Source organism: Microtus ochrogaster, chromosome 16, assembly GCF_000317375.1.
Source record: "Microtus ochrogaster isolate Prairie Vole_2 chromosome 16, MicOch1.0, whole genome shotgun sequence".
In the NCBI taxonomy this organism is placed as follows: Eukaryota; Metazoa; Chordata; class Mammalia; order Rodentia; family Cricetidae; genus Microtus; species Microtus ochrogaster.
In genome coordinates, this window is record NC_022018.1 from 61,774,019 (window position 1) to 61,790,083 (window position 16,065).

The window sequence follows — 16,065 nt, forward strand, 5'->3', positions numbered from 1 at the left end:
GGCAAGGATGTGGAGTAATGGAGCACTCACCCATTACTGGTAAGAGTGAAAACTTGTACAACCACTGTGGAAATCAGTATGACAGTTCCTCAGAAGATATGAATTAATCTACCCCAAGATCCAGCTATACCACATTTGGTATATATACCCAAAGGACACTCAATCCTACCACAGATACATTTTCTCAACCATGTTCATTGCTGCTCTATTTATAATGGCCAGGAATTGGAAACAACCTAAATGCCCTCTAACAGAAGAATGGATAATGAAATATAGTGCATTTGTACAAGGGCCATTAAAAATGGCATCATAAAATTTGCAGGCAAATGGATAGGACTAGAAAAAAAGTCATCCTGAGTGAAGCATCCCATACAACAAAGAAATAAAAATATGGTATATGTTCTCTTATATATTGATGCCAGCTGCTAAATCAATGATAACCAAATTCCAATCTGAGAACCACAGAAGGCATATAGGGTAAGAGACTAGAAGATACAAACGCATCTTGTTAGGAAGAAGGAAGATGGATGGATGGGAAGCAGCTGCAATCGGTGGAACAAGTACAGAGGAGGAAGAGACATGGGAATTGAGGAATCAGGTAAGGAGAGAGACGCTAAGACAAAGGGGCATATGAGGGATAGTATGGAAACCTAATACAGCAGAAACTTCCAAAGATAAAGATGATCTAAATGAAACTGTCAAATAATGAGACAAATATCTATCTCTTCCCACCAAATGAAGCTTCCAGTATATAGACTGGGTTACATCTAGTTGTTGAACTAAGGGGTCCCTTGGAAATTCCAGACAACAAAGGCTGTTAATGAGACAATAGATTGCTCTCCACAAAATGACAGCAAGCCACATTGCCAAAGATTTGCTAGGTCGATGATAGCACAAAGTTTGTGGGAGTGACCAACCAATATCTTATTTGACTTAATTAAGGCCCACTCCACAAGATGGAAGCGATAATTAATACTGCTTGAGTGACAAAGATTTCACGAGATAGAAAGTTGATGTGAGAAGCCCCTCTTCTATGTGTTGCTTTATTGGTTAATGAATAAATAAGTTGCTTGGGTCTATGACAGGGCAGAATAGAGCGAGGCTGGAAAACTAATCTGAATGTAGGGAGAGAGTAGACAGAGTCAAGGAGATGCTACATAGCTGCTGAAGGAGTAACATGCCAGTTCCAGTAAGGCATAGCCTAGTGGTGACACATAGATGCATAGAAATGGGTTAATTCAAGATGTAAGAGCTATCTAGAAATATACTAGAGTTATTGGCCAAACAATATTATAATTAATACAGTTTCTGTGTGATTATTTCAGGTCTGGGTGGTTGGGAATGAACAATCAGTCTCCATCTACAGAAAGTAAAACCAAATACCACTAGTCTAAAAACAAAACAAACAAATAAAAAAACACATAAAATGACTTCTAATGATTTTCTGCTATGCTCATCCATCAGTGCCTTGTTTAGCCATCATCAGAGAAGCTCCTTCCTATATCAGATGGGATCAAATACAGAGATCCACAGAGAAAATTACACAGAGAGTGAGAGACCTTGGACCACTCATCCAAAAACCTTCCCCATCAGAGCTGAGGAAACCCACTAGAAGAATTGGCAGAAAGAGTGTAAGAATCAGAGATATTGGAGGACAGCAATGAAATGAGACTCACAAAATCAACATGAGCTAAGCTTATATGAATTCACAGAGACAAAGCAGCAAGCATAGGGCCACACAGAGGTCTGTACCAGGTTGTGTGAGTATGTGTGTATGTGTATGTATAATATATGTATATGTGTGTATAATGGTTTTTTGTTTAAAGTTTATATGGAATTCTTGAGTGTGCAAAAGAGTAGGTCAATACCTCCTGAGTCAGATGAGTCTCCATGAATGAGACACCCAGTTTAAGCCCAGTTTACTTTCCTCATTGGATGGGCCGTCCTTATTGCTCTCTGACCTTCTTGTCCCAACATAGTCTTCAATATCACTTGTGTCATTGTAAGATATTGTGCTGGTGAAACCTTCACAACCTGCTAACAATTAACCCACATGATAAAGAGGATTCTAGATGAGCCGATTGACTAATTCATCTAGATTACAGAAGACTGTGCCCTGATTTATCTCTCCATGATGCCCATGCAGGTAAGGTTACTAAGACCCAATAGCCAGTCTCTGAAGTCAAGCATTAAGAAACTGAAAAGACCTTGAGATTTCTGTCCGGTGCTCCAATTTGGGTCTCTGTCTCCTTTCATCGCCTGATGAAGGTTAATATTCAGGGGGATGCCTATATGTTTGTCTTTGGATTCACCTTCTTATTTAGCCTCTCTAGGATTGCAAATGAAAAGAAATCTAACTATGATTTATTATGACCTGAGAAAACATTCTAATACCTGCACTACATGCTTGAGCCCACAGAAAGTACTAAATAGTGTATACCAAAGGAACACATATAGAGTGGCATATATATGTTATGTTTTGAACATACATGTGTATGGCAAAGTTGAATGCATTAGGTAGGTAAGCTTAAGGATTATCAGCTACGGACCATAGGAGAATAAGACCGTGACAGCAAAAGCCTATATTGAAATAGCTGTCAGCACTCAGCACATTGTAGCACTGAACATTCTGGAAGGTAATACCTGTACTTGCAGACATGGTCACCTTGATTTCTATGACTCAGGGAAGCTAGTACAGGATTGGGTTGCTGGAAAGGAAGAGTCGGAGCCCAGCACAATGCATTGGGGACACAGTAACATCACCTTCTACAGAGTGGTAAAAAATTGGAACTGGGTGAATTCATGTCAACTAAAAAATATCAAATCCAGAAGTTGTCATATAGTCCTTCAGAGCAGGGTTGCTAGTATATAAATAGAACTCTGCATGCAGACTGCAGCCAGTGACTGAAGGTCATCCATCAGAGAAGTCACCCACTCTTCCTTCTAGAACACCAGCACCACATTTAATTTTGGCTTCATGACAAATGTCATGTTTGAACATACAAAAGCCACCTCACAAAAAAGAAAAAGTAGACACTATAATTGAATTTAACTTTTATTTTTAAAGACGCCATTTAGTACAGTGAAAATGTTAAAATCAAGCCATGACAGGAATCCACGACACGAATCAGTGCGGCGCAGCAGCGACAGCAGCAGCCATGTCTTACTAGAGCAAACATCCTAGATTTCACATCCTACCCTGGCTTCTCAATGACTGCAGTGTCTTCTGCACACAGCTGAGGCTGGACGCTTTGAAGACGGTGGGTTCTTCTGTATGTCTTGTCCTAATATCTTCCCTCCTTCTTATCACCAGGCAGCTCACAATACAGGGTACATGGCATAGGAAGCAATTCCACAGTAGTTGTTCTGGTCTCTGGGAACCTTCATGTAGCCTTTCTCTCCCCAACTTTCACCATGGCTGAAAAATTGAGTTTTCCATTTAGTAGAAAAGATATGGCAGAGTGGATTAGTACAATAACTCCACTTATGAACACTGAGCTAGAGGCCAATGAAATAGAAAGAATCAGAAAAGGCAGCGTCAATTCCAGAGTACCAAGAGTTATCTCACAGAGGACAGTAAAAGTCACAGCAGGGAAAATTAGGGCATCTTCTACCCACAGGTTGTTCAGAAATAACCAATGATAAATAGAAAATCAATGACACCAAGGTTATATTGATTGCCAAGGAAAGCAATGACAGAATCTGAACTCTGTTTTCATTCATATATTATATGTTAGTGCTCCAGAAGATAGGGATCAGACAATAAAGCCAGATCATGCAAGGGTAAGGTTTGGGGTTTGAGTCCAAGTTCCTCTGGAAACTTAAATGAGGGTGAAGACAATCTCAGTGCCTAGGAGCACTTGGAGTTCCTCCACAGGACAAAAGTTCCCACCAGCAGAGCCCCCGTGTGAACTCATTCACACACCCCTGTAACTGAAGCTGTAAGGAATGTGGTGTCTTTGTCTGGTCTGCATGAGCATCTGTTCTCACGTAGCACTCACTCACACAGACACACACTCACAACAAATGAAAATCGCTTTTTAAAACTAGGATGGTTCTGCAGCCAACATGTAATTACAGAAGCCGGATGTAACTAGAACAAACTGAATGAGCACACTACCAAAACCAGAAAACTCTAGGATCAGTGATACTCAACTCCTCAATACATAAGGAGGACAAGTTAGAAAGACAATTAATGTCAATATCAGACCTATATACAAATACACATGCACACATACAAACACACAAACAAATTCACACACATAAACACACATACACACACAACACATACATTTGAGCACTAAAAGGGAAAAATGTTCCTTTTCCAACTTAATTGTGACAATGCTTTCTATGACTTCTATCTAAACTATCACTACAAGCAGAAAGTTCCATTTGAAACCTAAAATACAAACAGTGGGAGCTATTTATACCTGTTCTGTATCAGCCAGTATTTCTTGCCCTCTGACTCTCTGCCTTCATAGCCAAAGCCAACCAACAGCACCGAATGTGTAGGAGAATCACGTCTGCAGTTTGGCTCATGGTACATACCTAAAAAGAAAATTAGTGGAGTAAAAGGCACCAGGAACCTGATATGACCATGGTCAACAACAATAAGTGTGACATATTCTAATTGGATAGTAATGACAGAAATTCCAATAAAAATAGAAACCATTCTTGACAGAAATCCTGATTATAAATTCTCATCAAAATCCTAAAACAAAATAAAATGAGCATAACTTTGTTGAAAAGCACTTCCTTCCCCTTATTAACATAAAATTACTCTTTCATATCTTTGGTTTTTGCTAATAGAATCACATTCCAAGAAATCATAACTGAACATAGACCTTTTCATTGAAGGCATTCTTTAGAATGCAGTTTTAGAAAGGCAACAGATGTATATATTAATATACACCAAGTAGAGAAAAGTAGAGTAAACAAAGCTAAACAATATGATAAATAATGAAGTACACACATGCATAGATACGTCTTGTCATGTAGAAACAGTACATGTGATTACTGCACTAACAAGTGTAAAATTTATAAGCCCTAACACTCACATCAAATTTTGTACATTGTTAAGATATCAACTTGGCACATCCCAAAGGGTCACAAGCATTCTTCACTAATATCTAGAAAAACACATACTTACCTCCCGTATATTTTTTAAAAGATTCATGTCCAGCATCAATTCCAACAGCAATGGGCCCATGAGTTACTAAAGCATTCAGTAGGGCTTCTTCATTACTTGGGACAACGTAAAAGCGGGCAACCTTGACAACAGAACGTTCAGCACGGTACCTGCAGCGTCCTTCCTTTAAAAGGTGAACAGTTAAAAGATTTGGTTACTTCCTCTACCTTCTGGAGAGCAAAAGCCAGAACCATAACCCTTGGCACTTTGCAGAGGACCAACCCCACATCTGCACTATCATAAATCATTCCAGGAAGGGAAATGTTACTAGGATAATTGGAACTGAAAATCAACTCCCATGTCTTCAATGACACCTCCATCTATAACATATTTTCATGGTGCAGAAATCTGTATTATATGTGGAATGTTTTGCACATTCTCCATGTGTACAGAAGCAGGAACACCTACATGGAACCATGAAATCAGGCAACTGTGCCATGGTGGATACTGTAAGGTCAACATTGGTGCTGTGCAGAGAGAGTCTACATTCAATGAGAACTGTGAAGGCAATGGATTATTTTTGCCTTTTCCCCCTTGCACCAGCCTAACTGAAATGACAACCCAGTAAGTCCACTTACCTTTGCTTCATATGGGTAGGTTGCCTCAGCCTCCAGACCTCCATTGTTCTTTACATATTGGAAGGCATTATAGATCCTGCCTCCTTTACAGCCAGTAGTACCAAAAGATCTAGAGCAGTCAATTAGGTTCTGGACACTCAATGGGGTCAGTTTTCCTGTTTTCTTGAACAGTTGTCCTTCTATGGCAGCAGCCACAGCAAAAGCCCAACAAGCACCACAATTTCCCTGAGTAGGAAAGATAATATTATCATCCACAAACAAATACTAATAGCCAGCAAAAACTCAAGCAGTTGAGTCCTTATCAAAAATGAACTATTAGCATTTGATAGATGCCTAGGTGAGAAGAGTCAGTCTCCATGGAGAGGTGTCTTATGCCCCAGTGGGTGACCACACAAACACACACGGATGCACATAAAGTCTTGATATACTTCTTGCCAGGTGTGATGAATGGCATTAATGGAAGAACCTAAGTCTGGAGAGAGATATAGTGGGACCACTAGAAGGAGGTTAAAGAATAAATAACTAGTGTGTGGAAATGCTAGATATACATTCTACACCTGGATAGGCCCCATAATTGCTAAGACATGAATTAGGGATTCCTCATTTTGGGGGACAACCAAAAAACATTTGTTACTAGCAACAGAATCCTAAGGACAGTACCTGTGGTATTCAAGATATGAAAACAAGTTTTGTTAATAGCATGTCATACCAGTCAAATACATGCATGGAATAGCTTGTTGCATCCCCAGTAAAAGACAGTCATGTGATATCATACCTGTCTCCGCACGGGGGCGACATAGCCTTGTGTTCTCCAATCCAAAGTTTTGGGGATGTTGGTATCTCCTAGTTTCTGGATGTGTTTCCCTTTCTTTAGAGTCAGAACTGAACTCCCCTTCATCATTTCCCTCATCTCTTCACCAGTCTTCAGGGAACAGCACATAAAGACTCAATTTAAACAACAGAAGAGGAAAAGAACAAGTGCGGGACAGTTTGAGTCACACTCACCATGTCACCAAATTCATTCATCTCTACGGTGACGTTGTTCATCCCCAGGCCATTCTCCTCACTGAGCAGTTTGATCATCTTGACATTGTCTTCCCATATTGCTCTCCGATGTCTTTCTTCCTCCTGGAAATAAACAGAATGAATGGCATTCATTTCTAATTACACCCCTGTACTACCTGACCACAGGGACTGGCTGCTGCATATGCATAGACCTTGTAGAGAGAAATCTCAAGACCCTAAAGCAAGCCACTCTCGACACCCAATGAGCAGAGACAGTGGCCACCTTGTGCTCATCTTCTGTTACATTGATACCTCAAGAGGGATGGCATCTATGGTCTCTGTTATATCCATGGACCCCCAACAGCAATGAACGTGCTCTACAAAGACACTGCTTCGGGTGTCCATGTGACCTACTGTGTCCATGTGACCTACCGTGTCCTTGTGACCTACCGTGTCCATGTGACCTACTGTATCCATGTGACCTACTGTGTCCTTGTGACCTACCGTGTCCATGTGACCTACTGTGTCCATGTGACATACTGTGTCCATGTGACCTACTTGGCTGTATGTTTTCTCAAAGCTCCTCTTCCACTCCTCCCACTCAGCATCCAAACTGTAATCTGGTGTTGGAGCAGCTGAAGCCAGTCCCAAGTACAGGATGGTTAAGAAGACAGCAACAATCATGTCTCAAACACCTGTAGAGAGAAGAAAAATGAAGAGGAGAACACGCCAACACTCTTGAGAAATTAAGCCATCTGTGCCAGATAAAATTATTCCAACTACTCTCCCAAATACTGACTCAAAGATTTTGGAAATGGTTAAATATGAGTTTACCTAGGGATGCCATGGACAGCATTTAGTTTTTACATAAAATTACAGAAACTGTGAGAAAAATTCTAGAAATTCCTGGAAACTGCCGTGTACTGCAAATTGACATGATCAGAAAGATGAGCATGGCCATCAAATTCAAAAGTCACATATCTAGGAGCTTGGATAAAGTGAACATAGGATTTGTAATGGTAAAAATCTTCTCTTACATGGCATCTTATCCTAAGTACAAATTTCCCCAGAACTTGAAATCACACTGCATGAGAACCTTTAATACTGAGCAGCATATGGCTGTTTGAAACATTCTCTCTTGAGTGGAAATATTCTAGATTGTCCTGCTTAGAAAATATGGGGAAAAATCAAAGTTTCTAGTACTCTATCAGACCATTGGGACTTTGAAATACACTCATTGCATCAATGAGGAAAATCCCAAACAGAAAAGCCAATGGAAGCTAGAGAAACCATGATGATGGGGAGTTAGACAACACTAACTAGGTTCAGGCCTTGCTGGGTCTCTTAAGCAACATTCCCTAGGAGAACTGGCAAGTGACATGCCACCTGCTACTCATTCTGTACATGTCAATCAGAAAAAGAACAATTTGTCCAGGGCTGATGTGTAATACAACGATCTCTGTAGGCTCAGGATGAGATGAGCATGGCCCTGGTGTGCATGATATCAGCTGTCACTCTCTCTGGCCAGGACCAGACTTGCACTGAGTTGCAACCTATACAAACCTGGACCTAGGAGAACCCAGGTTTACCCTCTGACTTCTACACCATCTGCTTCCTCAACACCTCACAGCTGTTGAGGTTGAGAAGATATTCTCATTTCTGGGGATCTGCCTGATTTTCCGTGGAGTCTCTCAAGGCTCTCCTCCAGGGTCAATTCCCAGTCTACCGTGGCAGAAGCAAGGCCTCACCTGTGATGACCTCTGTTCCTTCAGTCCACTCTAGAAGCTCTTCTGAGGTTGCTGAGGTGTCAGAACCTGGTCCAGCAACACCTCAGCCTGCCTTTAAATCCCACATCTCTGGTGAGTCCGCCCTCTCTATCAATCCTTCCCTTCCTATTGATTGACTATCATGTGACTAGATTGGGCCTCCAGGCTCCTACTGAGATCAGATCTTACCTATCCCAGGGGAGTGGGTGTGGACTACCTAGACAGAATGTGTGAACTTGAACTTGCAGACATTCACACAAGAAGTTAGGGAACCACTTTTCACACCTTGGATCATGCAATAGCCTGGCATGTTGTCTCTCAACAGCAGCTCAGAATGGGAACAAGGAATTCCCAAGGAAAACTAGGTAGAACTTTGTCTTAGCACTTAGTTAGAATAAGAGGATTTGGCTGCTGCCATGAAGCATGCTGTCAGCATATTCTACTCTTGTAGCTACATTGGGATCCTATGAGAAGACTAACTTTGGCAGGCTTTCTTTTCAGTGTCTCAGAGAAAAGCTGGTATGTCTCAGAAGAAGCCCAATGTTGGAGGGCTGACTCCATACAGGAAGAGTTGCTTAAGACGAAAGCAAGGAGGGAAATGAAGGCCCTAGTGTGCATGGTCTCACGACACTGTCTGACACTTCTCTGCTTGAGGTTAAGTTAGAAACCCGTTACCAAGCACCCCGAAACCTGTCAATTCATTCAGTAACACATGCATCACCTGAAATGTCAACATTTACAGTCTTAGATATAAATCTCAATAGCCTTAGGGACACCATCATTGTTGTGCAAACATCACCAAGTAGAACTCCAGGAAGATTTTATCTGCTTTCAGGAAAATGTGGATTCTTGAAGCAGTATTCCTTTAATCCCTGTCTTCAACCTCATTACTCTTCACTTCAATTTCTCTGTCTAGGAATTTTTCTGCTACCAAAGGTGGAGTGTTTTTCCTTGCCAAAGCCATACTGGAAATAATTTCCACTGTCCCAGTATTGAAAAGGAGATGATTAAGAACAAACTTAGTGTCTGGTAGCTACTGTTAAAAAAAAAAATCTCCTCTTCACCCAGGTTATGTGACTTTTCCTATCACATGGAGACACCACATTCTGTTTATCCATTCATTGTAACTTTCTTTGCTTCCTTGAATCATCGAAGAAATATCTGACACCTTTCTATGTTGCATCCTACACTGCCAAATTTGCACAAAATCCAAACTCAACAAATGAATTTCTAAATGTAAAACAAGCAGTGGGAAATATTTACATCATACAGAGTAATTCAGTATTGGGGCCACATGTCTTTGAGATACCTAATTATTCATTTCTTGCTAAATAAAACTTGACTGCCCCATTCAGAGCTCTGAGTTTCTGCAGATAATGTCTGCATGTCCTTGTATTATCTCATTTTAGCCCAGAATCCTGAAAAGTCTGTACATCAGAACTCATTATTGCTGTCTGATCACACTTCAAATCTAATCAGGATTAGTTATTGCTGGTCTGTATACTGAACATCTGTCTAGCCACCGTACTTCAATTCTGATTGTTTGTTACAATATTTTCTCTTATTTTCAAAGCCCCACCCTTCTCCTTGGCTATAAACTCTGTTAAGAGGACTTATGTTGACAAGACCCATATGTTGAATGACCCACTTTTCCCCACTGAGTCAACCTTACCTGTATCCAGGGTCCTTAATAATTTTTTCTAGTAATGATGTAGTGAATATCATAAGCTAAGTCCCTCTTAGGCAGCAGTTCCCTTGGACTTCTGCTATCCAATATAGCATCAAGTGAGTGACCACCTTTGTCAAATCAGGACCATGTTCTTCTTAAGACCTAGGGATCCTCTCAAATGTCCACAAGAATTATGTGTGGTCCAGGAATAAGGTGGAAAGATCTAAAGCTAGCCTGTCCTTCCTAAGTTGCTCTAAAATGACATAACTTGACATTATAGCCCCACATTAGAAAGGTAGGTAGGATCACTTTTTGTCTGCAAGCACCCTTCATTCTCATCTACAGTGGATGCTTCCATGAATAAGTGTGATCATAGATGACAACTCATCATCTGTGTTCAGATTTTCATACGAGGTCACGTTCTGAGATCTTGCTAGGAAAAATGTAATACTTAAATCTACCCAAGATCTTCTGAACAAAGCCCTCAGGTTAGTGCTGACCTCCCCTGCCACATGGGGAGCCCTATGAATGGTAGTTGTAGAAATGAGAGGAAGTACATGTGTAAACAGTTTAGAACAAGATTGGGAACCTCACTAGTATTTCTCTCTAAGTCCCATATTAAAAATAAGATATATAACAGGAAAATCATTTCTAACAGTGCTTCATTGCATTGACTTCCAGGTCCTCACAGCAGGGATGTACATCCCTAGATGACACCCCATGGCAGGTGTGTATGCACATGGATCTCCCAGTGTAAAACACTTTAACTGTCCCTTCTCTGATCACCATAAAACACCTGGATTGAGTTTTATTTATAATTACATTTTAATTTCTTCATTGAGACAGTGTCTGACTGTGCAGTTTAGGCTGACCTGGAATTTTCTGACTAGACCAGATTTGCCAACTGGCAGTGATCTGACTGTGTCTGCCTCAGTAATTACTGAATAAAGACAATCAATCTACCTCAGGATTCAGCTATACCACTCTTGGGCATATATTCAAAGGATGATCAACACTATCACAGGGATACTTGCTCAAGTATGCTCATTTTGATTTATTGAAAACACCCAGAAACAACCTAGATGCCCCTAAAGTGAAGAATGGATAAACAAATTGTGTAACATTTACATAATAGAGTGTTACTCAGCTGTTAAAATTATTATCATAAAATTTTCAGGCAAATGAATGGAACTAGAAAAGACCATCCTGAATGAGTGAGGTAATCTAGACCCAGAAGGCCAAACATGGTGTGTACTCAGTTATAAATGGATATTAGCTGTAAAGAAAATGACAACCAAGCGACATTTCACAGACCCAGAAAGGTCAGATAAAGAGGGCTTTAAGGGGTAAGCAGGGATCCTCCTGGGAACTTGCTGGCACAAGATGGCGAGATCCATCCTCTTCAAACCTGACTTCTTTCTACTATTTTATATTAGTTTTCTTCTAGTTTGATACACAAAAGAAATAACCTGTTAATCTGTTAAACTTATTCTTTTTTAATGTCATTCTAATTGAAGAGGTAAAGGGGTTTATTAATAATTGATTTTTCTGGAAAGGAAAATGCTTGGTGACTCAATTTCAGAATTTTCTGAAAATTACAATTTTACATTTCCTATAGCATGAATAATAAAATCCCAGAGACAGACATTTGGATTTTAGCAGAAGATCAGAAAAGCAAAGCAGCCAACTAGAGAGACCCTTTACCTCTTCCAAATCTTCAGACTGAAAGAGCAAGTTCCTGTCTCCATGAATCCTCAGCCTCCACACTACAGTGAGTTCCTGTCTCTTCCCCTTTATATTCCTCTCTCCACCCAGCCATATCGCTCCTGTCTCCACCTTCTTAGTGCTGGGATTAAAGGTGTGTGACTCCCAAACACTGGGATTAAAGGTGTGAGCCACTACCACCTGGATCTGTTTCTAGGTCAACCTTGTGTAGCTCAGGGTAGCCTTAAAATCACAGAGATCCATTTGCCTCTGTCTCCCATGTCCTAGGATTAAAGGTGTGAGCCACCACTCCTTGACCTGGATGCCTGACTAGTGTGGCTGATTTGCCCTCTGATCTTCAGGCATTTTGAGTGGGGATCCAAGGGAAAACATTCTTCAGTATTATTCATAGAATTTATTTCTAATACCTATGAAGTCACAACTGAATTTTTAAGATTAAATCTACATTTTCATATAGACAGTCATGAATTTCCCCCTCAAAACCTCACTTATCCTTTAGAAATGACGTTTCACCCAGAGGCAAATTATATTAGCAGCTGGGAACTCAGGAAGTGGATGCAATGGTGGTTATGGTCTTGAACATCCTACTGTAACACTCCAAGGATGCTGACCTTTAGTTGACTACTGAACTCAGAAATAAGCCCCTGTGCAACAATGGGGTGTAGCAGCTGAGTCTCCCTCCCAAAAAAAGTTCTGCAAGTGTTCTTCCCTTTTTACTGTGTTGTTCGGGGAGTTCTCCCATGAGGAAGGCTGTGAGAATGTAGGAACTTGCTTATGGTCCTCCAAGTGTGATGGGTTGTGAAATACACTTCCATTCTCCTGGACTGCGGCCACTGTAAGAGTCAGTTTGGAAGGCAGGTTAGATTCTTCAGATGGCAATCTAGGAGCAACCTGAGTCCACAATTATATACAGTCAGGCCGTCACCTTCCTCATCCCCTTAGATAAATGTCCAGGACTCCTCCACAGGGATTCTATATGACAGTTCTTATAGAAAGGTGGATTAAATGTTGGAGTAGAAAAACAGGAAGAATAGAGCAGAGAAAACAAGATGCCTATGATAGCTTTGTGCTAATATACACATTCTTCTTGACCAACTAATATTTCAATGTGTTGGTAACCTTTCTTTGGTCAAACTCTGATTTGTCTTTCTTTTCCCACAAGCTTTAGTCTCTGAAGAGGCAACCACAACTGAAAACATGCCTACATCAGTCTGGCCTGTAGAAATTTTATTGATTAATGAGTCGTGGAAATGACTTAATGCACAGTGGGAAGTGCCATGATTAGGAACTTGGTCCTGAGTTGTATCAGAAGCCTGATGAGCAATCCATGGGGGGAAACAGCAAGAAATGGCCTTCGGTGGCCTCTGCTTTCTTTTATGCTTCCAGATTCCTCCCTGGACTTCCTACTTGGATTCTACTGATGTTGGGCTGTTACCTGCAAATGAAATAAATCCTTTCCCCCACAAGTTGCTTTTGTTCATGGCATTCATCACAGCAATGAAGGGTAGTCATGCTATGATCTAAAAAAAAAAATATGAAGCAACAGTGTTCCCTTCTTTGTACCAAGGAGTTTGTATCTAAAAAGAAAAATAGAGAGTAAACATCCCTGACCTACGTAAAATAAACTGTGAACCATTCAAGATCACTGGGCAAAATATCTGTACAAGTGTTCACTTTGAGAATCCCTGAACAGTGACACAGGTAGTAAGAGGCGAGAGGCGGGCTGTGTCCAGCTGCTCTGCTAGCTTAGCCCCAAAATAATTACACAGAAACTGTATTCATCTAAACACTACCTGGTCCATTATATCTAGCTTCTTCTTAGCTAACTGTTCACATCTTGATTCAACCCATTTCTAATAATCTGTATGTTACTACAAGGTCATGGCTTACTGGGAAAGATTCAGCATGTCTGACTCTGGCAACTCCATGGCGGTTCTCTCTGCCTGATTTCTTCCTCCCAGAATTCTGTTCTGTCTTTCCTGCCTACCTAAGTTTCTGCCCTACCAAGGCAGCTTCTTTATTCAACCAATGAAATCAACACAAATACAGAAGAACCTCCTACACCAGACACATGTATGTGAAAACTTCTTCATCACAGTGGGCAAACAATGAGGTGGGAAAGACAGTGAGGTGGGTCCAGTCCTTTTTGAGAATTTGTGATGTGGGGTAACACTCAACAACATTTTAAAAAGTCTACCCTGCCATCACTTGTCTCAAAGGAGAGTCTGGCCAAAGCTTCCTATTGCCCTCTGTTTATGATGCATGAAGGGTGAATGCTGCTTGATCCTCACAAGTCTGTCCTAAATCATCAGAATTTCTCACATGTACTCAACCCTACCACAGATAATCCTACAACAATCTTGCCTGAATTTTCAACCTGATTTCCTATAATTGCCATTCTACCACAGAATCTCAAGGATAACAGTAAAGTTTTCAGACAAGAGAAAAGGAGACTCCCACAAAGCCAGGACCTTCTGGCTTTCATGGTTTCCATAGAGAAATCAGGTGTAAGTCTGATTGGTTTACCTTTATAAGTTACTAGGCAGTTTGGATGTTCACCTTACTAGACCTGGATGGAGGTGGGTGGTCCTTGGACTTCCCACTGGGCAGGGAACCCTGATAGCTCTATGGGCTGACAAGGGAGGGGAACTTGATTGGGGGAGGGGGAGGGAAATGGGAGGAGGTGGCGGGGAAGAGACAGAAATCTTTAATAAATAAATAAACGGAAAAAAAGAGAAAAGGAGACACTGAAGCTGTTGGAACTCTGAAGAACCAGGTCTAACCAAGACACTATCAAGAATTAGACAATGTTCTCAGTGAATAACATGTTGGCATTAGTACACTGGTAACAGGGCCTTCCACAGTCAATCACTACAGGTCAGGACGCTCAGTGTCTAGAACATTAAGAAGCTAGAGAAATGATCCTTTTCTCTGATTTGTTTTTTGAGAGTTATTTAGCTCACACTTAGCTACCTCTACCTACCTTTCCAAATGTATACATCCTTAACTACTAGCCTTATATTGTGACATTTTTTTTCAAGCATCAAGACTAATTTTGCTATCTAAATATTCTTGGGTGTGTTCCCTTTCACTAATATGATTGGCTTCTCAGGGGCTACGGTATTAAAGAACAATGACTCTGACTCTCCCAGAAGCAAAAAATTTGTTGATAGCTCCCTGACTAAGGGTGAGACTTCATGCCTAGCTGCCTTGTCCAAGCTGGGATTTGTTTTGCTTGACTTAACGGAGGGCTGCTGTATGCTTTGACATTACCTGTGACTTCATCGGTACAGCTGTGCTATTGTGTCCTGGGAATACTGTTTAGTCATCTAAAGCCTCTGGCTTTCATTCTTTCCCACCATCCTTCCACAGTGATCTCTGAACCATAGAGGAAGAGGAGATGAGTGTATGTCCCATTTCCAGGTAAGCCTGATGTAGTTCATAAGTCTGCGTGACCAGTTATTGGTCATTATATGAATTGACATCCACCTCAAATAGAAGCTTCCATGAAAGGAAGAGCTGAGAGATGCATTAATTTTTGGAGTATAATAAGCTGGTAGGAGTTCATTTAATATCATGTCTGTTTAGAAGCATTGCAGTTGTAGATTCTATCCTGGGGCCTATAATCTGTGTAGTCATAGGTTTTCAGCCCAATAATAGTGCCAGTTATTGGTTTCATCTTGTGAAGTAGGACTTAAATCTAATCAGAAATTGATTGGCTACACCCATGATGTTCATGCCACTATTGCACCAGTTGGAATGTCATGTCAGCTCAATCATTGTACTTCACAGGGTTCACTGCAAGGTAATATTGATGGTTCTTTTCTACAATAGTACCATGAATAGCACCTTCCAGCCCTATGAAGGCTATCTAACAGAAATGAAGCTTCTAGTTCAATACGAGGTTCTTTTACCCTTGTTCTATGACTTTCGGTGGGTTTTGTTTTCAAGAGAAGGGTCTTACCATCAAGTTCTTTTGGGTAACCAAGATAATGGCTGTAGCTTATACAGTCTGTGGGTCTAAGCAACCACATTGGCTAAGGTCTTCAAAAGAATCTATTTAAGACATTGGGACTTATATTTGTTGATATCTGAGGTGTAGTATGAGCATTGTTCCTCATTATGGGTAACTCC

At 40.8% G+C, this 16,065-nt stretch overlaps 1 protein-coding gene across 1 annotated transcript; it reads right to left on the reverse strand.

Moving 5' to 3' along the window:
• Window positions 1-3,318: 3,318 nt before the first annotated feature.
• Window positions 3,319-7,455, reverse strand: LOC101996606 (cathepsin 7-like). The gene is made up of 7 exons (XM_013349164.1): window positions 7,330-7,455; window positions 6,772-6,894; window positions 6,542-6,688; window positions 5,763-5,991; window positions 5,150-5,308; window positions 4,431-4,548; window positions 3,319-3,418 (listed from the first exon to the last, which is right to left on the reverse strand). Exons 1-7 carry the CDS (start codon window positions 7,453-7,455, stop codon window positions 3,319-3,321), a joined length of 1,002 nt encoding a protein of 333 aa, XP_013204618.1.
• Between the last annotated feature and the right edge of the window lie 8,610 nt (window positions 7,456-16,065).

Excerpts from the sequence above, each read along its gene's own strand:
- LOC101996606 (XM_013349164.1), bottom strand. The coding sequence starts at position 7,455 with ATGATTGTTGCTGTCTTCTTAACCATCCTGTACTTGGGACTGGCTTCA. Across the intron at positions 6,689-6,771 it reads TGAATGAATTTGGTGACATG|ACTGGTGAAGAGATGAGGGA; the intron begins GTGAGTGTGACT and ends TGTTCCCTGAAG. Across the intron at positions 3,419-4,430 it reads TACTGGCTGATACAGAACAG|CCATGGTGAAAGTTGGGGAG; the intron begins GTATAAATAGCT and ends TCAATTTTTCAG.